This window comes from Pseudorasbora parva, chromosome 7, assembly GCF_024679245.1.
Source record: "Pseudorasbora parva isolate DD20220531a chromosome 7, ASM2467924v1, whole genome shotgun sequence".
Classification (NCBI taxonomy): domain Eukaryota; kingdom Metazoa; phylum Chordata; class Actinopteri; order Cypriniformes; family Gobionidae; genus Pseudorasbora; species Pseudorasbora parva.
The window spans coordinates 49,190,728-49,217,532 of NC_090178.1; the positions used below are offsets into that span (position 1 = coordinate 49,190,728).

At 43.9% G+C, this 26,805-nt stretch overlaps 1 protein-coding gene across 1 annotated transcript; it reads right to left on the minus strand.

Annotated features, from left to right (window-relative positions):
* Window positions 1-17,292: 17,292 nt before the first annotated feature.
* On the minus strand, window positions 17,293-25,900 carry LOC137083953 (serine/threonine-protein kinase pim-2-like). The gene is made up of 5 exons (XM_067449886.1): window positions 25,294-25,900; window positions 22,407-22,501; window positions 22,209-22,259; window positions 18,444-19,002; window positions 17,293-17,615 (listed from the first exon to the last, which is right to left on the minus strand). The coding sequence occupies exons 1-5, from the start codon at window positions 25,898-25,900 to the stop codon at window positions 17,509-17,511; spliced, it is 1,419 nt and encodes a 472-aa protein (XP_067305987.1). The 3' UTR covers window positions 17,293-17,508.
* Between the last annotated feature and the right edge of the window lie 905 nt (window positions 25,901-26,805).

Here is a 26,805-nt window from a genome sequence, read left to right on the forward strand (position 1 = left end):
ATGTGGATGGGTCCGTGTTTTGAAGCGTGTAGTGGTGGTAATATACTTTATAATCACTAAAAGCTGCCACTCATTCAATAAACGCAATCTCACAAAGTTCCGCAGTGACGTTGGTATACGAGAGAGCTTTTTTTGACCTTTGACGCAAAACGTCTCTCTCAATCGGACATAGTAAAATACGATGTCAAACGACACAGACTCAAACTGCAAAAAAATGTTTTTCTTAGTATTTTCGTATTACGCTTGTTTCTAGCCAAAATATAAATAAAAAATATCAAACAAAAGTAATTGTCTTGTTTTGAGAACAAATACCTCTATTTAAAGATTTTTTGCTTAAAATAGGACAAATAATCTGCCAATGGGGTGAGAAAAATAATATTAATTCAAGCAGAAAACAAGATTATTTTTCTCACCATTGACAGATTATTTTGCTTAATTTTGAGTGATTTTTTCCCCCCAAAACAAGACAATATTTTTTACATGTCTAGTAAATGTTTCTTAATTTAAGAATTGTTAGATATTTAGACTTAAAACAAGACAAAAATACTAAATAAGAAATATATATATATATATATATATATTTTTTTTTTTTTTTTTTGCAGTGCAGACTTTATACTAACATGGAAGTTCACCATCCTTCCCCTCCTTCTCATTCCGTGAACCTCTAGAGTTCACTTTACTTTTAGTTTAACTTTAACTTAACTATTTATTTATTTTTCTGTTCCTGTGGTGTTGAGCAACAACAAATTGTGCTAATCCTATAATTTGATATTACAGTTTTTCTCGATTGCTTAAACACTATAACCAGGCTTTTGAACTAAAATTTCAAAACCATAACGTCATTTATCAAAAAGCACACCCATTTCACTAAACTATAAACACTATTCCCTGTTTTGACACATGAGTCAGATTTGTTGAACTGTCACTGCAAAACTCTACACACAAATCCCTTAATTTCTCATTGCCTAGACCATGTGGTCATTTAGAAAGCACTAGCATTCAATATTGTTCACTCAAGTCAGCATAGTTTCAGCTCAATTAGCACACAATTACCCAGGTGAAAACACTAAGAGTCAAAATTTAACACACATCAATCAGAACTTTCAAGATACATAAAAGTGCCAGAGTCAGTTCATTTGAGCTTTGGAACAATGGATCCACAAAGAAATGAAGGAAGAGGTCGAGGAGGGAGAGGAAGAGGACGTGGGTGGTGAAGGAGGAGGAAAAGGACATGGTGAAGGAGGAGGGAGAGGAAGAGGACGTGGTGAAGGAGGAGGAAGAGGAAGAGGATGTGGTGGTGGAGGAGGAGGAGGAGGAGGAGGAGGAGGAGGAGGAGGAGGAGGAGGAGGAGGAGGAGGAGGAGGAGGAGGAGGAGGAAGACAAGCAGTCTCGGATGAAATTAGAGCCAGTTTAGTTGATCATACGAGAGAAGTGCCAATCATATGCATATTCCACATTTTATCATAAGTGTGGGGACATGCACTGGTCTTGGTCTTGACTCGGTCTCGGCCCTTCAAAGTCTTGGTCTTGTCTTGGTCTCGGTTTAGGTGGTCTTGACTACAACACTAGTGGAAAGTGTATGATCGAGAACCTTATATGCTTGTTCACCTCGTCCAAGCCATGTGTCAGTAGATGCGTGCCAGGGGTGGATCAGGCATGCAAGAGGATTTTACCCCCGCTGCCAGGCTAGGGCTAATATAGCCTGTGATGTGGATGAGATTCTCTGGCCTGACCCAGACCAAAGACGGGAGGCTGAGGCGGAATCCAATTTTTGTTTTTATTTGTTTTTGTTTTTTTTTGTACTGTGTAGTATGAATGAATGAATAAAATGTGCCAATGTATCCATTGGTTGTGTCTTTTGTTCATCATGTGAAAAGGTTTGTGAGGAGGGGAACCACAAGTAACATAACTTACCAGTTTTGGAAATGTTGTTTTGAATTTATTGCACCAGTGTGTTAGACTATGTTGTAGTGTGTGTGATTTTGAGGGCTTGTGTGTCTTGTCTGAGGGCAAAGTTTGGTTTTTCAGCAAGAGTGAATGGTTTTGAGTGTAGAGCTTCATTTTGACCTGAAAATAGGTTGTTTGGGAAACTGGGTGAGACGTTATGGATTTGTGTTTATAGTTTTGAGAATATGAGGCATAGTTTCAAGAAATGTGTTTAAGCAATCGAGAAAAACTGTATAATTTATTTAAAGTGAATACATTGTAATGAAAAATAAGTAAAGTAAAATAGTTAAAGTAAATCGTAAGTGGAAGTGCATCTGTCAATTCATTGAATGTTCAAAATATTATGTCAAAAATACACATTGGTTGGCCTATTCATGAGCATACATCAGCAATTAGTCTACACATGTTTAGGGGAATAGGGAATTATTAATATACCTATAATATATATGTGCTATGTGCTAGAAATGGGTAAACCACTATCTGCCCGTCTGCCCGTGGGGTGGCAGTGTCCCACATTGTCCCTCAGAAACATACCCTTTGTCCCCCCTTGAGCTTATTAGCAGGTGGTCACCCTACGCTATTATCAAGTCCGTCTCGAGCTCAGAACAGCGATGTCTATGCGGTCCGTGGACAAGCCTCCCCCTACCCCCCTTCTGGCCCCGGGCCTGGTTTTGTGTGTTTTTTCGCTGCATTCGCGCTGTAAACCAGTGCTACCTCTCAGTCTTTCTGCCACTCAGCGGGGCGTAATCACAGTCACTCCAGCTGACGATGACGTCACGTGCATTCCCTCTATAGACGAAAAAGGCGGTACCTTCCCCTACCATCCTGGGGAAAAAAATATCGCGGGCGGGGCGCAGTGTCTTGACGACATCTCATTCTCAATATGCACGTGTTGCGCGTTGTTGTCACGGCGACATAAACAAATTTCCGCATGCAGGAAGACGGATGTTGGGTAATATTTTACTTTTATTTTAATCACAAAAACAAACCATTGCATCAAGTTAAACAGGCCCATTGGCTACTTGCATAATAAGCAGTTTTAAATTTAAAAGGTTCAATGCCTTATCGAGCTGACGTGATCGAGCCCGAACCCGAACCCGAACGTCATTTCTAAATATCTGTCCGAACCCGGCCCGACCCGTCGGAACCCGTCGGGCTCGGGTCGGGTATCCATCCTCTAGTTGTGTGACGTGTGCGCACCGAAAAACTCTGGTCATGTGGATGTCTGATGCTGTCGTTTTTCTAATGCTCACAACAGTGTAAACAATAACATGATGTATAATAATAGCAATTAGAAACAAACAAGAATAACATACAAGAGATGTGCGTTCTCGCGTGTTTCAGATGAAACATGCATGAGAACGCCATGAAAGCTTGAAGCGTCTCATGCACGCGCTGGTGACAGGCAAGCTTTCATGATGTTCTCATGCACGTTTCACGTCTCATGCACGCTACGGAGAGGGCTGCTGATCTAACCTGTCGTTTTCATATTTTCATACAGGTAAGCTGCCGAAAATTAACCTTCTAGTAATACACAACAGTATTGTGTGCTTATAAAACTGTAGTTCGTGAAAGAAATATTGAGATGAGAAATGTTATGGTGGTTATGAGTTTTTGCACCTATAATGGCGGACGATCGTATTTACAACTCGTATTTGTAACTTTCAGCATGAGTAAAAATGAGTAGTAAGAGTTTAAAAATACCATGATCCACACTAAAATCTGAGACAAGTGAGAGATTATGTAATGGATTGATGTTTAAGAGCCTGAAATGGTCATGTGCAGTGTTAAAAGAAGTGAAGCTAAAACGCGTGAACAGGCCTCACCCCGCTCACGTGTTTACTTAATTTAGTGTCATCCCGTCAGCCATTAACGGTAAAAAGAACATATCATGGTGCACTATTAATAAGAAATCAGACTCAGGAATCAGACTTCGTGTTAAAATGATTGTATTATCCATTTGTTGATGATGTAATGTTAAAATATAGAAACTGATATTGGCTTAAAACCGTGATTTAATTAATAAAAGAGAATAAAGAGAATAAAGATATAAGACTCTAAGAGTCTGGGAATCAACGTTACTGCGCGTTGCATTCTGGGCAGTCGCCGCCATGATTTAGGTCACGCTCAGGAGCGTACAATGATAACAAATACGAATCACTAGAGAAAAATGACTGTATTCGCGTTTTTTAAGAACTGCTTGCACTCACTTGGTATGAATGTACTAATATTTGAATCTCCACTCAGTCATAATGCCAGGACATTGCACATATTCATCTCATTTCATACAATCAGAAATCATATGGCCGTCTATCGCACCACACACAGGACTACACATTGATTTCTCTTTCGCAGTTTTTTTTATATAGCCTTACGAAAAGGTCTGTATCTGATATTTAAAATAATATCCCTTGATCTCAGCCATTGGGTCATTTGTTTAATTAACATATATCATATCGCAATTCCATAGCGTAACGTAATCATAAGGGATAACATGAGAGTATGGCCTGTAATGCAGCTTTGAAATGATTTGAATTGTGAACGCAACTTTAGCCTAAGTTACAGTACTAAACAGTTTTACTGGACTTAAAGGTGCACTATGGAGCTTTCCGTCCACTAGAGGGCGCCTATTCAAAACAAATCGTAGTTTGATGACGCAAAGTGTGAGCGCAGCATCTTGGGAGATGTGGTCTTCTCATCACAGCCGGTGGAAAATAGGACTCGGCCACTAAAGCAGAGCAGGACCGAGTGTTATGGACCTGAGCACAGCTGCTGGAGCGATTGTTGAACAAATACCCGCCTCGCGAATACAGGGACTTTTATTATGAAGGGACGGGACACATTCGCCGGGCGCCTGCACAGATCCGCTCTTCCGGTTATGATTATGAGGTAATGCAGCTCTGTTTATCATATTAGATACATTTAAGTGTGTTCAAAACGAGGTTATGACGTTACTCCGTGCGTTCAGTTGTTCACACTGCTAAGAGTAAAGCGCTCCTGCCAAATAAAAGCCGAAACCGAGGGTAGCGCAGATATGACGCAATTGACAGGCGACTCGCTCAAACGCAATGCTGAAACGTCCCTGTCCTCAGTTAAAATAGCAATTTTCTCACAATTTACAAATAGTTGGAAACTTCTGGGATATTGTAGGTACTCAACTGAACAAAATATATAACACCGGCCTAGTGGTTTTTGGATATTTTACTGCAAAAATACTACATAGTGCACCTTTAAAAGGTGCTAGTACAAGAGTCCTTCTACTGAGAGAAGCAATGAAGAATTTCCAGATGTGTTTACATTATTTATGACGTAACGTTACGCATATGCGGTTCAGAAATCATAAATCTGTAATATATCGGTTATGAATAATAAATAAACACAAATTATAAAGACACATTTTGGGTAAGCTGTTTATTTTCATTGAGGTTTATTTTCACCTTCACCTGTTGTTTCCAAGCTGGTAAACTGAAAAAATGCGCGTCATTGAGGGTCCCCCCCCCCCCCCCCACGCAGTTCACGAGAGCGGCTATAGCAGTCCATAACACAGCAAGCGTACACCATTAGAATGTGTTTTTAACTATCTAACACAAGTTTTTACGTCTACCTCCACTACTACACATTCGCTATGTAGTGTCTGTGTCCTAAAGTCCACGAATGAGACCCAATTATGGCAGTTAATGACACAACACGCGTTCACCATTGTAACTTTTTTTTAGCTAAACTAGTTCTACTTTTAGAACTAAAAGCGTCAATTTCCTATACAACACAGTATCGACAGCGGCCTCCGTGACCTAAAGTCCCAAAATGCATTGCGTTGCTTACGTCACGATCCCAGACTCTATAGCTAGTTGACTGTCATTTTCCTCTAACGTTACATGTACGTACTGAGCATTTAGTCTACTTAAGGCTGGACTTAAAGCACCAGCGCACACAAGCGTTCCTTTTTATTAGTTAAATTCATTTAGAAATTGTGGCAAGGGGGGCGTGGTTCAGCGAGGTCTGCAGCGGGAGAGAGAGCCGCGGGACGAGCGGTAAGTGAGTGGGTTGGACGCAGATTAATAAAACCTGTCTCTTGTTCCAGTAATGAGCGCGGAGAGGGGATAAAACGCCAGCGGAACCAGAGAACAGGGAGAGAGAGAGTCGGACTGTTGATGCGACACACAAGAGACTGAGTTTGACCCGGAAGCCGGAAGTGCTGTGAACCGGAAGTGATTATTGTTCATGAGTTTGACTGAAGGCACACGCCTGAGTGTGTTATTTACTTTGCTATAATAAAGAGAGCATCAACAGTCCAGCCGACCCCCGTGTCCTCTTTCTTCCTTCTATACGAACTTTGCTACACTGGAGCCGAAACCCGGGAAGGAAGTAGGACCGAGCCGCCGCCATGCAGACACCCTCCGCCACGCCATTTGCGGACATTATCAACTCCCTCGCGGTCCTCCACCAAGACCAACATCAGGCAATGCTGGACCTTCGGGCGGACCAGGAGCGCCGCTTTGCGGCGATAGTCCAAGGCCAGCAAGAGGACCGCGAGCGGTTCCGGAGCTGGATGGATCGGGAGGTTCGCGCCGAGGCCGCCGGGCTGGCCAACGCACCGGTTCACGTGCCCCTCCATAAAATGGGGCCGGAAGACGACCCGGAGGCCTTCATAGATCTATTTCAGAAGGCCGCGGAGGCCTGCGGGTGGCCTCGGGCACAGTGGCCGGTGCGCCTCATACCGCTACTATCAGGAGAAGCCCAGGCGGCCGCGCAACAACTACCGGTCGCGAACCTCCTGAAGTATGACGATCTAAAGAGGGCCATCCTTCAGCGGGTCGGCCGGACCCCGGAACAACACAGGCAGCGGTTCCGTTCCATGGAGTGGGGTGAGGCCGGCCGACCCTTCGCAATGGCCCAACAGCTCCGGGACGCGTGCCGCAGATGGCTCTTGGCCGGCGGAAGTGACGTGGACCATATTGTCGATCTGGTGGTGCTGGAGCAGTTTATCGCTCGGCTCCCAAGGAAGACCGCCGAGTGGGTCCAGTGCCACCGGCCCACGTCGCTGGAGACGGCCATCAACTTGGCGGAGGACCACCTGGTGGCGTGCCCGGGGGTCGGCGAGCCCCCGTTAACCTCTCCCCCTCTCTCTCGCCCCTCTCTCTCTCTCTCTCTCTCTCTCGCCCTGTCCCTCTCCCCAGGTCCCGCCCTCCAGGCCCTCCTCGCGTCCCCCCCAGAGGCCGGGGTGGGATGGGCCTAGGACCGTCCGGGAGTTCGCGGGCTCCGCCCAGGGGGGCGGGGCCGCTGGGGGCTGGTAGTGACAATGGCTCTGGTTCCCCCCCCTCCCCGCGCTCATTCTCCAACCCACTCCCCGCCGCAGGGGCGGCGGGTAGGCCTGGGCTGGCCTGCTGGCGGTGCGGTGATCCGGATCATTTTGTGGACCGATGTCCGATGATGGACATCGGAACAATGATCCGGATCCCGAACGTCCAGCGGACCACCCCCGATCAAGCAGGAGAGTACCAAATTCCTGTAAGTATCAAGGGGGGTACATATCAGGCCTTGGTGGATTCAGGATGTAACCAAACCTCGATCCATCAAAGCCTGATGCAGCCTGGGGCATTGGATACAAGCCGCATGGTTAAGGTGCGGTGTGTGCACGGGGATGTGGTGGAATATCCGGTTGTCCCAGTCACGATACAGTTTCGGGGGAAAAAGCATAGTATAGAGGTCGCGGTTAGTCCACACCTCCGGCATCCGCTAATTCTGGGGACGAATTGGCCCGCCTTTCCGGCTTTATTGGGGTCGTTATGCGCGGATGCCGCTTGGGAGAAAAAGGCGAGGAGGGGGGCGGCGCGAGTGCGGCTTGGGGAGACTGAGATGGGACCCTTGGGGACAGCTTCAGAGGAACCGAGCGGGATCGAGAGACTGATTCTCTCGGACCGCGATGACTTTCCTCTGGAGCAGTCACAAGATGAGACCCTCAAAAATGCCTTCCAGCAGGTCCGATCGATTGACGGTCAGTCTCTCCAACCTGCCTTGCCTGTCTCGTATCCATATTTTGCCATAATAAAGGATCGGTTGTATCGAGTGACCCAAGACACTCAGACAAAGGTAGATACAACCCAGTTGTTAGTACCAAAGAGCCGCCGGGAAATGCTTTTCCAGGCGGCTCACTCTAATCCAATGGCGGGCCACCTGGGACAGGCGGCCACGCTGAATCGCCTCATGACCCGATTTTTTTGGCCAGGCATTCATGACAATGTGCGCAGGTGGTGCGCGTCTTGTCCTGAATTTCAGTTGGTGAATCCACTGGCCGCCCCAAAAGCGCCATTGCGCCCCCTTCCATTAATGCAGGTCCCCTTCGAGAGAATTGCGATGGACCTCATCGGGCCATTAGAGCGATCCGCATGCGGGCATCGTTTTGCGTTAGTTATCGTGGACTACGCAACACGATATCCGGAAGCAGTGGCTCTCCGCAACATCTCCGCGAAGAGTGTTGCGGACGCACTGTTTCGTTTAATCTCCCGAGTGGGGATTCCGAAGGAAATCCTCACTGATCAAGGCACGGCGTTTATGTCACGCACGTTAAGCGAACTCTACGGATTATTGGGCATTAAATCTATTCGAACAAGCGTTTATCACCCACAAACAGACAAACAGGTCGAACGATTTAATCGCACTCTTAAATACATGATCCGTAAATTCGTACAGGAAGACGCCAAAAATTGGGATCGGTGGTTAGAACCCCTCTTATTTGCCGTGCGGGAGGTTCCGCAAGCCTCCACGGGGTTTTCCCCCTTCGAGCTTCTCTACGGACGGCAGCCCCGGGGGGTGCTGGACGTCCTACGAGAAACTTGGGAGGAGGGACCTTCTTTGGCCAAGAACGAAATTCAGTACGTGCTGGACTTACGAACAAAACTCCACACCTTGGGGCGGCTATCGAGGGAGAATTTGTTGCAAGCCCAGGACCGCCAAAGCCGGTCATATAACAGGGGTACGAAGCTACGCAAATTCACACCGGGAGAGAAAGTGCTCGTTCTACTCCCTACGTCGAGCTCGAAATTAATGTCAAAGTGGCAGGGGCCGTTTGAGGTCGCACGACAGGTAGGAGAGCTCGATTATGAAGTGATACGATCCGATAGGAACGGGGCACGTCAAATATACCACCTCAACCTGCTCAAGAAATGGAATGAGGTGGAATCAGTGTTGTTGGCAACGGTGATCGGGGGAGAGGATGATCTCGGGCCAGAGGCGAGCATTAAAGCACAATCGGTCGCGCTGGCCCTTGGTGGAGATCACCTCTCACCGTTCCAACTCAATGATTTATCAAAATTGCAGGCGGAGTTCGCTGACGTGTTCTCGCCCCTACCGGGACGTACCGACTTGATTCAGCACCATATCGAGACCGAGCCGGGCGTGGTAGTTTGCAGCCGGCCGTATCGTTTGCCTGAACACAAGAAAAAGGTAGTTCAGGAAGAATTAGGGGCAATGCTCGTCATGGGAGTAATCGAGGAGTCCAACAGTGACTGGACGAGCCCGATAGTTTTGGTCCCCAAAACCGACGCCTCGGTCAGGTTCTGTGTGGACTACCGCAAGGTGAACGCTGTGTCGAAATTCGACGCGTATCCAATGCCGCGGGTTGACGAGTTGCTTGATCGGTTGGCCACGGCTCGATTTTATTCGACACTGGACTTAACAAAGGGCTATTGGCAGATCCCCTTGTCTCCATTGTCCAAAGAAAAGACAGCTTTCACCACGCCGCTTGGATTACACCAATTTGTCACGCTTCCTTTCGGCTTGTTCGGGGCGCCCGCGACCTTCCAGCGACTCATGGATAGGATTTTGCGTCCCCATGCCGCATATGCTGCTGCGTTTTTGGATGACATAGTGATTTGTAGTCACGATTGGCAGCGGCATATGCAGCATGTGAGGGCGGTCCTGAGGTCGCTGAGGGGAGCGGGGCTCACGGCCAACCCAAAGAAGTGTGCGATTGGGCGGGTGGAAGTAAGGTATCTGGGCTTCCACTTGGGTCATGGACAGGTGCGTCCCCAAATTGATAAGACTGCCGCAATTGCAACCTGTCCGAGGCCCAAGACCAAAAAGGAGGTAAGACAGTTCTTGGGGCTGGCGGGATATTACAGACGGTTTATACCAAATTATTCGGACCTCACCAGCCCTTTGACTGATCTTACTAGAAAGGGGCTACCAGATACGGTCCAGTGGACGGAGCCGTGTCAACAGGCTTTTACCCGAGTTAAGGCTGCTCTATGTGGCGGGCCGCTTTTACACTCCCCTGACTTTTCTCTCCCTTTCTTGTTGCAGACTGACGCGTCGGAAAGGGGGCTGGGCGCAGTCCTGGCCCAGGAGGTGGAGGGGGGAGAGCGGCCGGTGCTGTACATTAGCCGTAAGCTCTCCAAGAGGGAAGCTAAGTACAGCACCATAGAGAAGGAGTGTCTGGCCATCAGGTGGGCCGTTCTCACCCTCCGCTACTACCTCCTGGGGCGGGAGTTCACCCTCTGTTCGGACCACGCTCCTCTCCAATGGCTCCACCGCATGAAGGATACCAACGCGCGGATCACCCGTTGGTATCTAGCTCTTCAGCCGTTTAAATTCAAGGTGGTCCACAGGCCGGGTGCTCAGATGGCTGTGGCCGATTTCCTCTCCAGAAATGGGGGGGGGGGGGGGGGGGGGGGGCTGCAGGCCGGACGGCTCCCCGGCCTGAGTCGGGCAGTGGGGGTATGTGGCAAGGGGGGCGTGGTTCAGCGAGGTCTGCAGCGGGAGAGAGAGCCGCGGGACGAGCGGTAAGTGAGTGGGTTGGACGCAGATTAATAAAACCTGTCTCTTGTTCCAGTAATGAGCGCGGAGAGGGGATAAAACGCCAGCGGAACCAGAGAACAGGGAGAGAGAGAGTCGGACTGTTGATGCGACACACAAGAGACTGAGTTTGACCCGGAAGCCGGAAGTGCTGTGAACCGGAAGTGATTATTGTTCATGAGTTTGACTGAAGGCACACGCCTGAGTGTGTTATTTACTGTGCTATAATAAAGAGAGCATCAACAGTCCAGCCGACCCCCGTGTCCTCTTCCTTCCTTCTATACGAACTTTGCTACAGAAATGTAAACTCATCAGGTATAAAATATGGTCAGTATGAGAAAAACACTGTTAATGAGAGGACGAGCACTAGACTGCTGCAGGATAGTGGGGAGATATATTTATTTATTATTCAGAATGCACAAAAAATATATAGAAACATTTCAGGAACGTGCAAGGTAGTAAGTTAAAGGGGCGGTGAAATGCTGTTTCCTGCATACTGAGCTTTTTACACTGCTAAAGACTTGGATTCCCATCCTAAACATAGTCAAAGTTTCAAAAACTAATGTTGCACGTTTGATGGAGTATTTCTGTGTCAAAAATACTCCTTCCAGTTTCTCACAAGTTTCGGAGAGTTTTTTTCGAGTATGGGTCGGCTTGACGTTAATAGATCGGAAGGTCCTTGTATGGGCCGTACAGGCTCTTCTCCCGGTAGGGTGCGCCCGCGCGTCACTAGCGCGAGAGAGGAAATGCACGGCCGTAAACAGTAAACTGCTCTCAGCTGCAGATCCAGTCGTCCGTGAACACTTCTGTCGGTTATAGTCCGCGCCGCGCTCCACTTCATTCCTCCACTTTGACATTAAGCGACTTCAACGCTTCAGCACAGCATTCCGGGAAGGCAGCGCTGCATTTGAACCGATTTGAACGCAGAAATGCTTCAGTCGCATCGCAAAGTGGATCTCCACACTCCAAGAAGTGTGTTTTTGACGGAGCCGTCCCAGCGATAAAGGTTCGGTCCTGCTTTGGAAGCAGCCGGTGAGTTAAACTGCTTCAGATGTCTGTGCTGTCGGTTACCGTCGCATGAGTAAACATCAGTAAACGACACGATCGCGTGCTTCGTCAGTCAAATGCACTAACGGACTTCATTGCTGTTCTATGTAACTTACAACGTACTCGACGTGCAAAACCGTTTTGCTTGCTACTAAGGTTTGGTCGCATACAATAGTCCATAAACCGAATCATGTCATGTTGACAGGCCTCTAAATACAGTACATACCACAGAGACGGACGTCCTGCTGTTGCTGTTTCTATTTCAGCCTCCGAATTAGATTCTGGATCATATCTATTAGCTGAGATAGCGATGAGTTTCTCCACGCTTGAGGAAGTCACTGCTTTGCGCATATGTCATTCTTTAGCTCCGCCCACACGATACGCCTCCAGGCGCTCGTTTTTTTCCGGGAAGACTCGGTACAGCCCATATTTCTTTTACAAATATAATAAAACGAAAGACTTTTCGGAGATATGAAGGATGCAATACTACTCTATAGGTACTCAAGATTGACATGAGATTGACTGAAACTGAGTGTTTCACCCCCCCTTTAAAGCGTCTAACGTTGGGTCTCTGTTCCATTCTGCTGCAGGCAGCTCGTATGGATTGACGTTTTTGACATCATCCAGCTCCTCTAAATACCTCTGCCTGGTGCTGGTAGCAAATTCTCCCTGTAGTTAACCTCCATTTCTTTTTATTTTCCATTTTAAAATTTCTCAGTTTAAACGACGTAATAATTCTTCGAGCCTTATTTCCTGCTCCAATCTCTGTATCGCTCTTACAGTGTTGCCCCTGGCAACCGATAGTCGGATCCCAAAATGGTGGACAGGCGCAAACACTGCCCAATTTGTCACGTGACAGCAAGCTACCATGACGTATGTCCTCATTCTCAATACTTACCTCTGCATAGTGTAAACATTGAACATGTTTAGGTTTGTGTTACAGTGTTCATGGGTTTAGAGAAGGTAACTTTTGAAGGCTCGTGGATAGTGTGTCCAGTCAGTGTCATGAATATGCATAAATGCTTGCACTTTGAGACATTATCTTTGATACTTGGTTAAGGAAACTGATGTTAGTAGAGTGAAAGACCGCTCAGTTTGTAATGAGTTGAGTGTACACGCTACGGAGAGTGCCGCTGATCTAACCTGTCGTTTTCATATTTTCATACAGAAAAAAAATGTGTTGCAGAAAGGAAGAGTTAGACATTAGACAGCTGCAGCTCAAACAGAATGCTGCTGCCAGAATTGTGAGCAGAACCAGAAAATATGACCATATCACACCAGTCCTCAGGTCTTTACACTGGCTTCCAGTTACATCTAGGATCGATTTTAAAGTACTCCTACTTGTTTATAAATCACTCAATGACCTAGGACCTCAATACATTGCAGATATGCAATGTGCTCCAACAGTAGCCACATTCAAATCCAGACTCAAAACACATCTGTTCAGCTGAGCATTTACTGAATGAGCTCTGAGCACTGTATGTCCGACTGATTGCACCCTATCTTATCTCTTTATTCTTTTCATAATTGTTTTAGTTTACATTTGTTCTTATCTCTGGTTATTGTTTATTTTATATGTTCTTTTGAGTTAAATATGACGAGTGAAAACTGGGTTTGATGGAAATAGTAAGTTTGACAATAAGGTTTGAGTATGTGTAAATCTGTGGAGGGTATGATGAGTGAGAATGGGTTTAACAAGAAGGTTTCTGAGTAAAAATCAGGGAATAGTGATCAAAATGGATGTTATGAACGTGTTTGAGAAAGAAATGAATGAGAGGTGCTCTAATAAAGATGGTACATGTATGTAGGCTGTAAACTGAAGAATGTTTTTTTAATATCAGACCATTATTGTGGATCTGACCATTTTATTTTATTTTATCTTATTTTTTATTATTATTATTATTTTTTATTTTATTATCATTATCACTACAACTGTTTTAACTATGCTTGTTTTAAATGTTTTATTCGTCCATATGGTATTCTTTTTTCTCATGCATTTGTTACCACTGTTTTAATTAATTTCTATGTAAAGCACTTTGAATTGCCATTGGGTATGAAATGTGCTATTCAAATAAACTTGCCTTGCCTTACTGTGGATCGGTAGCCTGACAAGCCAGACCCACATCAAGATGTTTGGTCTGGAAACTCACCATAGACGGGGCTCAATCTGAGCGGCGGATAAACGGTTGTCTTTCAAACTCCCTCTGCACGCGATAGGATAGCGCTACACCAACCAGAGCAACGAAGGTGAAGCAGAGCTCGCTGACAGATTAAACATTCGCCGTATCCGGTCGGCTAAACTCCGAACACATCTTCCCTTTTTAAGAATGACTTCAGTGCCGCTCTTTGTTCTTTTCTCAGAGAAAAGCTTAAAGGAACACTCCAACTTTTTGGGACTTTGGCTTATTAAGTGTATTCCCAAGTCTTCCAGAGCTGATTCGAAAGACCGCCACCGTTCGCCAGTTTCTGTGTTTACTAGAAGCAGCAAACGCAACTTGGCCATCGTCATTATTGCCCCGCCCGCCGACTCTATACATGATGTGATTGGGCCGTCCAGATTTTGAGGAACACAGCTCAGAATGGTATTGAGAGTGCCTAGACGACACTTGCAGGCAAATTTAAATTTGCTGCCGCTAGGGTGCGTCTAGATTTCTAGGCTAGTGGATCGGGCTGTGGTACGGAAAATGTGCCCAAGTGGGCTCGTTGTACCACAGCATTGGACTATTTTAACTGTGTCTAAAGTGCTGAAAAGAGAGAAGCAATAGTGTCTGTTGCAATCTATCTATCTATCTATCTATCTATCTATCTATCTATCTATCTATCTATCTATCTATCTATCTATCTACATTCTCTTCTTAAAATTGTTAAACTTCAGTTCAAAACTGAACACAATATAATTCTGAATAAATCAGAAATCTGCAACATTTCTAAAGTATTTGAAATATATTCTGACTCTAAAAACTGAAATGCACAATCAGATGCAGCTGAACAACTACACAAGTCTTATTCCTTCAGTTTCATCACCAAAAGTCGAGTCAAGTGTCCTTTATTTATATAGTTCTTTTTAATAGCGCAAAAAATAATGCAACAAAATTAGTTTCAACTGGGCAGTCGCTCTGAAGAAAACACTGATGTTATCATCCAGCTCAGTTCAGTTCTCATACAATGGTGTCAATGCAGTCCGATCATTAACATCGTTATAATATTTAGTGTCCCCAGCTGTGCAAGCCAAAAGCCAAAGGCGACAGAGGTGACGGTTGATATCTTTTTGGAAAATTCAGAATATTTGTCCAGTTGCATCTGGTTGAAGATCAGTCATCACTCCGGAGACGGGCTTGTTGAGGATCTGAGCCACTGACTGTTGTGTCGATGATTCACAGAGGAGAGTCTAGTTGACACGTTCTCTTGTTGTGGTCGTTTTTTTGAGCAGGTCCTCCATCTGATCTGGATACGGCCCGGATCCGGCAGACTACAGTAAACCTCGGCATAAACAGAGAGACTAACATTAGCGTAGATGCCATTCTTATTATGATGTAAATCAGTCCATCGGGTGTTATAGGAGATATTCCCAATTCCAGCTGACCTAGTTAATGCAGCCTAACAATCATTGAACTGAAGTCATTGAAGTCATTTTTAGTAAAAAAAAATGTATATACTTCCTAATTCTAGTAAGAACTCGAGCTGCTGCGTTTTGGACCAGCTGGAGTTTGTTTATTAAGCGAGCAGGGCAACCACCCAGTAGAGCATTACAATAATCTAGCCTTGAGCTCCTGAACGCATGAACTAACTGCTCAGCATTTGGCATTGAGAGCATATGTCATCATTAAGATATATTTTTAAGATGGAAGAATCGCTGCTCCGCCTTAACTGTTGGACAGTATTCTGGGTTACTACTGGACGGATGGATAGTCGTTCTGGTTTTGTATATAAACCTTATAATTCTACCTGTTGTTAGTGTTTTTGGTAACACTTTAGATTAAGGATCCAGAATTATGCATATTATGCAGAATTAAGCATAAATACACGAGTAATGATTAGTTTTTCTCAATTCATTTTTCTAAACAGTCTTAACACTCTCTGAACTGTAGTTCCACTGTAACTGCTGAATGCTCTGCACGGTGTAGTTACTCACCCCAAACATTTACTCATGCTTCTAAACCAGTTATTGTGTCAGTAAATGGGCCAGTGCCACCAAAATAAGTGTTTTGTAATTTTGATTTGGTGTTGGTGCTCTTAATAATTGTAGTCTCGACTCGTGTGCTTTCTATCCCACACGCAGCCGCACAGTGAACATTCCTGAGGTGAAGTCAAATGGGAAAAAATGACATATTTCATTTTATAGTAATTTCATTTTTTTTATGTAAATTATCAAGCACAACGCGCATGCACGCACGCACGCACACACAGTCACATTCACACACACACACACACACACACACACACACACACACACACACACACACACACACACACACAGTCACATTAACACACACGCACACTCACTCACACGTACACGTGTGCATGAATCTATCTATCTGTCTATTTATCTATCTATCTATCTATCTATCTATCTATCTATCTATCTATCTATCTGCCTGCCTACCTACCTATAGTCTGTCTGTCTATCTATCTATAGTCTGTCTGTCTGTCTGTCTGTCTGTCTATCTATCTATCTATCTATCTATCTACCTACACACCTACCTATCGTCTGTCTGTCTATTTATCTATAGTCTGTCTGTCTGTCTCTGTCTGTCTGTCTGTCTGTCTGTCTGTCTGTCTGTCTGTCTGTCTGTCTGTCTGTCTATCTATCTATCTACCTACACACCTACCTATCGTCTGTCTGTCTATCTATCTATAGTCTGTCTATTGTCTGTCTGTCTGTCTGTCTGTCTGTCTATCTATTGTCTGTCTGTCTGTCTGTCTGTCTATCTATCTACACACACACACGTATGCGCGCACACACACTCAAGCTGTGTTCCGTTCGACAGGCTCCCTCTCAGTGTCGCTGCTCTCTCCCCCTAAGCACGATCATCAAAGAAGAGCGACGCCGGGGTCGTGCAGTTTAATGGACGATTAACAGATATGACGCTGTACTGTAACTATCATTCAATATAATGTGAGTATCTATGTATAAATGTGTTCTTGATGCACGACTGCTAGTAAAACAAAAAAATGCATATGGCTTTGATTTTAGAGTCATTTTAGATTAAAAACTAAAATTATTATAAAATTTACTATTTTGTAAAATATATTTTTTATATAAAATACACTACATTTGATTTAGGTTACACTGGTGACGCAACGCACAATGAAAGTTGTGTGTATTGTGCGCTCCACTTCCTGTGAAGTGATGTATCGATGTTCCCTTATCCCCTGCGCCCTTCGAACTGGATGTGTTCGCTCCCTTCGGATACCCTGAGCTGTCCCTCACTGCGTAGGGAGTCTTTCGAATGGAACGCAGCCACACACACACACACACACACACAAACACACACACACACACACACACACTCATTCACACAAATAATTATGTAAATGCTTCTTCTTGTGCATGCGTGTGCTGTGTGCTTGATCTGTAATTGCATCGATGCATCTTTTCTTTCTCTTCTCATCACGTATGAATCCATCGGTTGAACTTTTGAAGGTTTTTTGTGTATCTATCCTCAGGTTTGCTTCCGTCTCTCGCTCTGCCTCATGGCGTTGTCTAACTTCTTAACACGTTTAGTCCAGGATCAGTGCTTGAAACCAGTCGTGCAGGAGGATCTTTTCCAGACTGATCCTCTGGGCCGGATCGCTTTCCAGGCAAGCGGAGATCAGATCTTGGCACTCTGTGGAGAAAGAGAGCGGAGATGTCGGATTAGCACTGTAAGTTTTATACTGTGTGCACTTGAACACATTGTTTGGTAACACTTTACAATACGGGTTCACTAATATACATTAATTCATGCTTAACTAATGCACAGATAATCATGAGTTAATGTATTACTAATGCTGAACTAACCCATTGATTAATGATTACTGCATCAGCAACTAATGAAGATTATACATGATTAATAGATGAAGTGATCATTAAATGGTTATTAGTTAAATGTGTCATATTGTATTAATTCCTTAATAACATATGATATTAACTAATAATGTAAGTTAATGAGTTAATTTCCCCAACGGGTCAAAGCCGTGCATTTCAACTCCCAGTCGTCTGCTTTAATTAATCATTAGCTGATGATTTATAAAGGTATCATTATGTTATGACTTATGTTATGTTGGGGCTCATGACTATTGACTAATTGTTTAGTAATATGTAATCGTGGCTATGGGTTTTTAATTAATTTTAATTAGTTAATAGTCATGTGTCTCAACCGTTGGGGTAATAACCGCGTTAATTAACATTATTAGTTAATATAATATGTTATTAAGGAATTAATACAATATGACACATTTAACGAATAACAACTTAATGATAACTTCATCTATTAATGATGATGGATGTTCATTAGTGTCTGATGCAGTAATCATTAATAAATGGGTTAGTTCTTCATTAGTAATACATTAACTCATGATTATCTGTGCATTAGTTAAGCATTTATTAATGTATATTAGTGAACCCGTATTGTAAAATGTTACCCATTATTTGAAGCTGTGTGACCCGCTCTCACCTTTGGAGATCTCCTCCGTGTACCAGGGTTCAGTTAGGATCTCTTCGAGCTGCTTCGGCGAGCGAGGATATCTCCCAGACAGGATCTTGAACAACACCACGCCGAGGGAATAGACCGTCGCAGGCTTGCAGTGGAACTTCCCATGGTTGAGACTCTCAGGGGGCCTGTACACGCTTGTGCCGCAAAACGTGTAGTATTCAGACTTTCTCATGCGCAAACTAGAGCGGAAGTCTATGAGCTTGACCTGCAGCGTGTTCTCGTTGATGAGCAGGTTCTCCAGCTTTATATCGCCGTGGAAGATTCCCCGCTCGCAGCATATTCTTGCTGCAGTGACGACCTGCCGCATTACAGCTCGTGCCACCGACTCAACGATCCTTCCGCCGCGCTGGAGCAAGAACACCTGCATGTTCACACACGGCGTGGGCCGCTCGAGGACCAGTATGTACTCATCAGGCGTTTCGTACCAGTCCAGGAGCTTGATAATTTGAGGAACGCCAGGGCCTTTGCTCAAAAGAGCCATCATGGCGACCTCATTTGGTAAGGTTTTTCCAAACGGACCCTAGAGGAGAGATAAGTTACACCAAAGTCAGAACGTTAGGGGACGTGGCTTAACTTTAATTAAAATTACTGCAACAGAGTTATGCCAAAGACTTGCAATTGAAATACTGAAGTCACAGACACTAAAGTTACGGACACTAAAGTCACAGACACTAAAGTTACGGACACTAAAGTTACAGACACTAAAGTTACAGACACTAAAGTTACAGACACTAAAGTTACAGACACTAAAGTTACAGACACTAAAGTTACGGACACTAAAGTTACGGACACTAAAGTCACAGACACTAAAGTTACGGACACTAAAGTTACGGACACTAAAGTTACGGACACATTTACTGTTGAGCTGCACATTTTTTCAGGGTAAAATCCAGTGTCTCATCCTTCCCTCGGGTCATTTTGACCCAAAACTCTTTTTTTATTTAACTGAGAGTTGAATGAATGAAAATTTATTTTAAACTATACAAAGAAGAGACGAATATATTTATTTGTATAGCACATTTCATACACAATGGCAATTCAAAGTGCTTTATATAGAAATGAATTAGAATAGTGATAACACATGCGTCAGAAATAAGAGTGCCATGTGTAAGAAAAAAAATAAAAACAGGGACAATTAAATTAGTTGTAAAGAGAAATAAAATAAAAATTTATAAAAGGTAGAAGCCCTAGACTGTCAGGGTTCTGCTCCTTCGGTCTAGCTTTCTCTTGGTTTTGTGACAGAGCCCTGGCAGTCCTGTATTGTTCGTCTCGTCTTGTGTGAGCGCGCAGCTTTAAGGACGCTCGAGCTGTGTGCTCTTCTGTCCTTGTAGTTTTCTGTGTGGGGCGTGGTGTTCGGATCCCAGCACTTCGGTCTAGTTGGGTTTCGGTTTTGTGCTGGTATTCAGACATTCATGCTCCTCGTGTTTTGTTCTCTGTTGTGAGTGCAGGGTATGAGCATTCGCTCGTTCTTGTGCGCTCTGTCCTGTCATGTAAGTGTGCGCTCTTCTGTCCATCTGTGTTATCTTTGTCATGTTTTGTGTGAACATTCAGCTTATGAGTTTTCATTCGCTGCATGTTCATGTCACGTTTGGTGTAAGCATGTGTTCGTGTGTTTTTTTTATCCCATGTGCTCTCATGTCGATTGTCTAACGCCGCCCACCTTGTTTCCTGATTATTGGTTCATTTGGCCCACCTGTCTTCTATTGTTACCCTCTTTTGTTTGCTCCCTATTTAGGCCCTGTCCCAAATGGCACCCTAAACCCTCACAGTCTTCCTCACGAGCACCCTTCTTTAAGCTTAAATGATGAATGGGACACCCTACAGTCTTGTGGACTTAACGGACACACGCACGCAATGGCCATTGTAAGTCCACAAGACCGAAAGTGCACATGAAGTGTGCCATTTGGGACAGGGCCATAGTCTCCTTGTGTTTGCAGTCCTGTGCTGGATCGTCGAACTTACCTCATGTTTCCCTGCCTGTCTGCACTGTCAAGTCAAGAGTCAAGTCAAGAGTCAAGCCAAGAGTCAAGCCAAGAGTCAAGCCAAGAGTCAAGTCAAGAGTCAAGCCAAGAGTCGAGCCAAGAGTCGAGCCAAGAGTCGAGCCAAGAGTCGAGCCAAGAGTCGAGCCAAGAGTCAAGCCAAGAGTAAAGTCAAGAGTCAAGTCAAGAGTCAAGCCAAGAGTAAAGTCAAGAGTCAAGTCAAGAGTCAAGTCAAGAGTCAAGCCAAGAGTAAAGTCAAGAGTCAAGTCAAGAGTCAAGTCAAGAGTCAAGCCAAGAGTAAAGTCAAGAGTCAAGCCAAGAGTCGAGCCAAGAGTCAAGCCAAGAGTAAAGTCAAGAGTCAAGTCAAGAGTCAAGCCAAGAGTAAAGTCAAGAGTCAAGTCAAGAGTCAAGTCAAGAGTCAAGCCAAGAGTCAAGCCAAGAGTCAAGCCAAGAGTCAAGCCAAGAGTCAAGTCAAGAGTCAAGCCAAGAGTCAAGTCAAGAGTCAAGTCAAGAGTCAAGCCAAGAGTCGAGCCAAGAGTAAAGTCAAGAGTCAAGCCAAGAGTCGAGCCAAGAGTCGAGCCAAGAGTCGAGCCAAGAGTAAAGCCAAGAGTCAAGTCAAGAGTCAAGCCAAGAGTCAAGCCAAGAGTCAAGTCAAGAGTCAAGCCAAGAGTCAAGCCAAGAGTCAAGCCAAGAGTCAAGCCAAGAGTCAAGTCAAGAGTCAAGCCAAGAGTCAAGCCAAGAGTCAAGTCAAGAGTCAAGCCAAGAGTCAAGCCAAGAGTCAAGCCAAGAGTCAAGCCAAGAGTCTTGTTTTTCCCCTTGGGGTAGTTTTTGTTTATCTTGTTTTATTTTACTAAATAAATCCCAGTCCTCCTGCAATTGAGTGCTTGCTTTTTTTCCCTTCAACAAACCCTGACATAGGCTTATCAGGACCTGCCCCATTATTAACCAAAAACCAAATCACAATTAACAAGAAAAAGCAAACAAACCATTTTAAATAATACAGAAACACTACTCTAATTTATATCCCACTTCATCATGTTAATAAGCAAAGATGGACAGGTCATCAGACCTAGGACTTTTGTCGCACTTGATCCACAAATGCACAAAACATCGACTGGATTTGAGAAGTTTATGTGGTTGAAATTAAAAAAATGATCAAATCCTTCCCTCTCGGCTTAATCTGACCCCGTTATGAATGAATGGATGCGTCAGTACACACAGAAAAAACTAAAGATGCTCTAAACTCAAACTGAAAACGCTAAGACTTCAGCAAAAAATTACATATCTGAATGCATTTTGAAGATAAATGACTTTAGGACCCAGCGGAACAGCTCACCCGCTCCATATAAAGTGATAAGGCCATCTAGAGTTATGAAATATCATCTGATAATATTAATATATCATTGGCAAAGACAACCAATGTGAGATATTATGATTATCATTTATATCAAATTTAATTTGAAAGAATGTGCTAGATTGAAAGAATCTAGTAATTTAAAGGTAAATAAAATAGAAAATAAAGAAAAAACTCCCAGAACATTTAATTAAAATTAGGAAGAAAAAAATCATTATCTAAATGAAATAAACTTTCTGGACAAGTATACTTTTAGGGCGAGGGAAGAATGAGGGTTATGGGAAAATCCAACAGAAAGCTGTTAACAATGGGCCTGTTTTTTGTCTGCAAAATATACTTTAGAAATCCCAAAGCTAATGTGAGCGTATACTCTGAGAGGACCAGCCTACTTACAGTACGGAAGACTCTCAGGAATTCACTCTTCTCTACATATTTGAGGGCCACCTGTTCTCCGAGGAAAAAGAGAGGAAAGAAAGAGTGTTTTGGTTAGAATGGGTTAAAATGAATGAATGATCTTTGCAGAGGTCACATGACTCCAGAAATCAGCCATGATGGAGCTGTTAATGAGTTTAAGAGAGTACAAGATCAAACCTTTTGTGAATCGGACCGTCTGATTCCCGCAAAGACTTTTCCGTGTGATCCGCGGCCCAGCAGTCCCAAACATTCATAATGCTGCAAGATGTCACCTGTTACAAAACAAAGACATGATCAATTTACACACACACACTGATGCTGAGTACAGATTGCTGGGTAAGGGATAATGTCCACCCAGCCGGTTATTATCGCAGAATAAACCCGACAGAGATCAGCGGAGCGGTCTTGTGTCACTCTGAAGGGGTTTATTCTGCGATAATAACCGGCTGGGTGGACATTATCCCGCTTATTACACAGCTACTAGTCTCATGTAAATTAGACACGAAATATTGTCTTGAGATTAAATATTTTATATTTTAGCTTCCGCGAAGAAAAACAGTTCCAAACTGCTTTAAGCCTTTACCTACTGCTGAAGATTTGTTTTTACCATTACGTTAGTTATGTTGAAATGAATGCTGAAAGGGTTAGTTCACCCAAAAATGAAACTAAGGCCATGATTTACTCACCCTCAAGTCATCATAAGTGTATGACATTATTCTTTCAGACGAATACAATCAGAGTTATATTTAAAAAGTCCTGCATTATGATAATTCATGCTTGTTTTTGAAGTCCATAAAAAATGCAGCTGTCCGTCAAATAAAGTGCTCCACACGGCTCCGATGGGTTAATAGAGGCCTTCTGATTCGAATCGATGCGTTTGTGTAAGAAAAATATCCATATTAAAAATGTTATAAAGTAAACCCTTGAAGTCTTCCATTGTATCCCATGGCGGTTAAGTGTATTACAGCCGCGAGATGGCGGCAGAGAGTCAACGACAGTGCTAAGCATAATAAGAAGAGCCAGTCAAGATAACTCGTGGTAGCCGGATGAGCTGTGTGTTATTCAACTTTGCCGGTTGTTATCTGGGAATAATGCCGCCTTGACGTGCTATCGGAAGTTTCCCACTTCCCACTTCAGAAGTCGTGATTACGAGCTTGATGTGTTCAGGTGCTTTGTTGTCGGAAAGAATGGAGGACGCCAGGTTCATACTTTTGTGCGTCTTGGGAAAATGTTATTTTAACACTATTTCAGTAATTTTCCGGTCCCAGAAAATCAAAGAATCACTGGCAAACACTAGCAGCACAACACGAAAGCATATCGTTTATAATCACATTCACAATAAAGGCATAATGTAGACCAGCGGTTCCCAAACTTTTTTATCTGCGCACCCCCTTCTATGTGCCGAACGGGTTTGCGCACCCCGAATACCTACTCCAAAAAAAAAAAAAACAACGCTTTGTTTTATCGCCATATAGAGAATATATAGAAAAGTTTCTATATAATGCAACAAAGCTACGCACAAGCTTCCACTTTTAAGAGGATGTGACAGACACAGGCTCAGTAACAGAAAGCACGGTTATTTTCAGCCGCATAAAAGAAACATTGCAGCAATAGGCCGCCTGTTCAATGACTGTGGAGCTAGCGTCATCATCATCATAACACAACGGTTATGGAAATTAGAACGACAGTACATTGAATTAAATTGCAATGAAGTTACAAACCAAAACGATCCACAACATTAAAGAGAATAAGGTCCGATATAGATAAAATAAATAAACATGAGGATCAATCTGAAACTTTTCAAGTGCAACATCAAACATAAAATGTTTCACTATTCTCTCCGTCTCTTTAGCCTCCAAATCCTCACTTTCTCTTGGTCCCTCTCCTCCTTCGTCACTAACTGTCCCAATTGACAGTTTCCCTGATTTCAGCCAGTTAAGCATATATATATACGTTTGGAATGAATGAAACGAGTTGGCACACATAGATATGTGACTTATGGAAATTTTCCCATGCACCGGTTAATCAATGTGTGTTAACACCGGTATCACCGACTGGGCTTTTAAATCACAAATTCTATCTAACCGAAAGGAACAGATGCACACGGCTGCTCCGGTATTAATAACGGAGCGGAGCAAAGCGAGTACTTTCAATTAATTCCTATGAAAGTTAAGCTTCCATATGCATGAACTGAAACCATGCCAGTGCGCGCACACCTTGAATTTCAGCTCGTCAGTTAATGCGCACTCTGTGAGGCCTAGCAGATGTTAGTTTCTGTTTAGAATTAGCGCCGATTCGGGGGCGGGTTGCTTGAACTGTGGGTTCATTAGCCTATTATTCTTGAAGAAAAACGCAACAACACACAACGACAAATTCACTTAAATAGGCCTTTTACATTTTACTTTGAAACCAAATCTTCCGCGATCATCTTGTCTTTTTTTTAATGTATGGAAATCCCTTTTTTTTTTTAAAAGACCGCCATTACATTTTTCCTCTCGCGCACCCCCTGGTGGCAGCTCGCGTACCCCTGGGGGTGCGCGCACCACACTTTGGGAATCCCTGATGTAGACAATAAAGGCTGCTTACAGACTAAAATGGCAATAGTTTTCAGCCATACATCCTTGTATAACTAGTTTTACCACACTAGATAGTCAGCTTGCTCACTATTCTAGAATGATGGTCAACTACATGCGATTTTTGATGTGTTTAAAATACACAATATGCTTCAAATGATTATTAATGTATGTAAATATGTACTACTTTAACGACAAGACAAGAAAATTGTTGCAGAAAAAAAACGAATAAAACACCTGCCACAGCAGTAATGCGTCTCCCATCCGCCATTTTTAACGGTTATGCCACGCCCATCTCGGGAACTTGGGTATCAAAATTTTTCCCGAAACTCCCAGTGTTAAACACCGCATCAGAGGGCGTTCATGTGCAATTTTTAACTTGGAAACTTGTATTTATGATAATTCCGAAACATACCGCTGGAATGCGTGATTGACCAATCAGAATAAAGTATTTCCCAGAGCCGTGTACTAAAATGTGATAGTAAACTGACCTGTCTTTCCCTTCAGACTCAAATTGATAAGTTCGTCCTCATGGGTCCAAGCAGTGTCCTGTTCTGACGAGCTGGAGCTGCTCTCCTCACTGCTGGTGGATGCTTGCTCGTGCTCTAGATGGTGTTCCTCCATCTCCGGCTCAGGTGTGAAGGAGGACACACAGCTGACCCAGCTGTCAGAGCAGCTGTCCATCTCAGCCTCGTCCAATGAGAGGTCAATGCTGAGTGTGTCGAAGTCTTCATTAGCCGTGTGGAACGACCCACAGCTGGACTCTGAAGTGCTCTCGGTGTCGCTAACATGATCAGAGCATCTCTCAGGCTGTGGGGTGGCATCTTCTCCACACTGACTCTGATGGACATTGACGGTCTCACGCTGTGGGGTGGCATCATCTCCGCATTGACTCTCTTGGCCATCAATGGTCTCAGGCTGTTGGTTTTTATCAACGGTGCACTGACTCTCTTGGGCATCAACGGATGTTTTCTTTGATTTCCGAGCCCATCTAAAGAACCCGCCTTTCTTCTTCTTCTCCGTGGTCTTTTGGGCAGGTCTTGCAGCCATACACACGTCATGCTCTGACACATGACTCTTAGATCTGCTCTGGCCCATTGCTCCAGGTGATCTCTGATGATCTGCTACGAACTTTAATCACAATCTGACTGAATTCAATAGCACGGGTCGAATTCAATTCTGCAAATCAGGTGATGTGACGCAGGTCGAGAGATATAAAGCACTTTGAGCAGTTATTCACGGAGATAAAGCAAACACGGATTGAGCTGCAAGAAATGACTGAACTTCACTTCGAGATTATATATCGCACTGTGACGTCACAATCAGTGATTTGCGTTGCCATGGATATTTGCGAATGTTTATTTTCGTGAGAGTACACAGCGCAGATCGCGATCTTCATAAACTTGTGTATTTTCAAACATTTCTCCGGTTAAAAGCCTCACGGATCGTCTCGATGTGAATCGCGGAGCTCGGTGTTGATGATCGGTAGGGCTACCGTGAGTACCGGCGGAAGCGCCGAGGCGCGCCCGTCACGCGAGCTCTCCGAACCCCCGCGCTGAAACAACAGCTCAGCTCTCGAGACCGTAATGCGTTTGATACTCTCTCGAGGCCTAGTTCAAAATCTGATGATGACTTCAACACCTTTCCCCATTAAAACCTGTTATTCTTATGAAAGTCGTCAGTATTACTGTAACTAAACAATAGTTTATTCTGTGTAGATTATTCCTTTGTTGGAATAAATAACTACACGAATCAAAATGAGCCTTTCTATGAATAAACAATGGCTAATAAACAAATAGATCGTTTTTAATATAACAAATGTTTTATTAGTGTTGCCAGAAGGACTCGTGATTAAGTTACTTAAGTGCACCAGTGACTGAAAAACTTAAAATATCAGCATTTTAAAGTCATCTTTTAGATCAAATAGATTGTTAAATAGTAATACAATATTTAAATGTTTAATTGGTGTTATCATGATATTGCTAAATTGCACCAGTGACTGA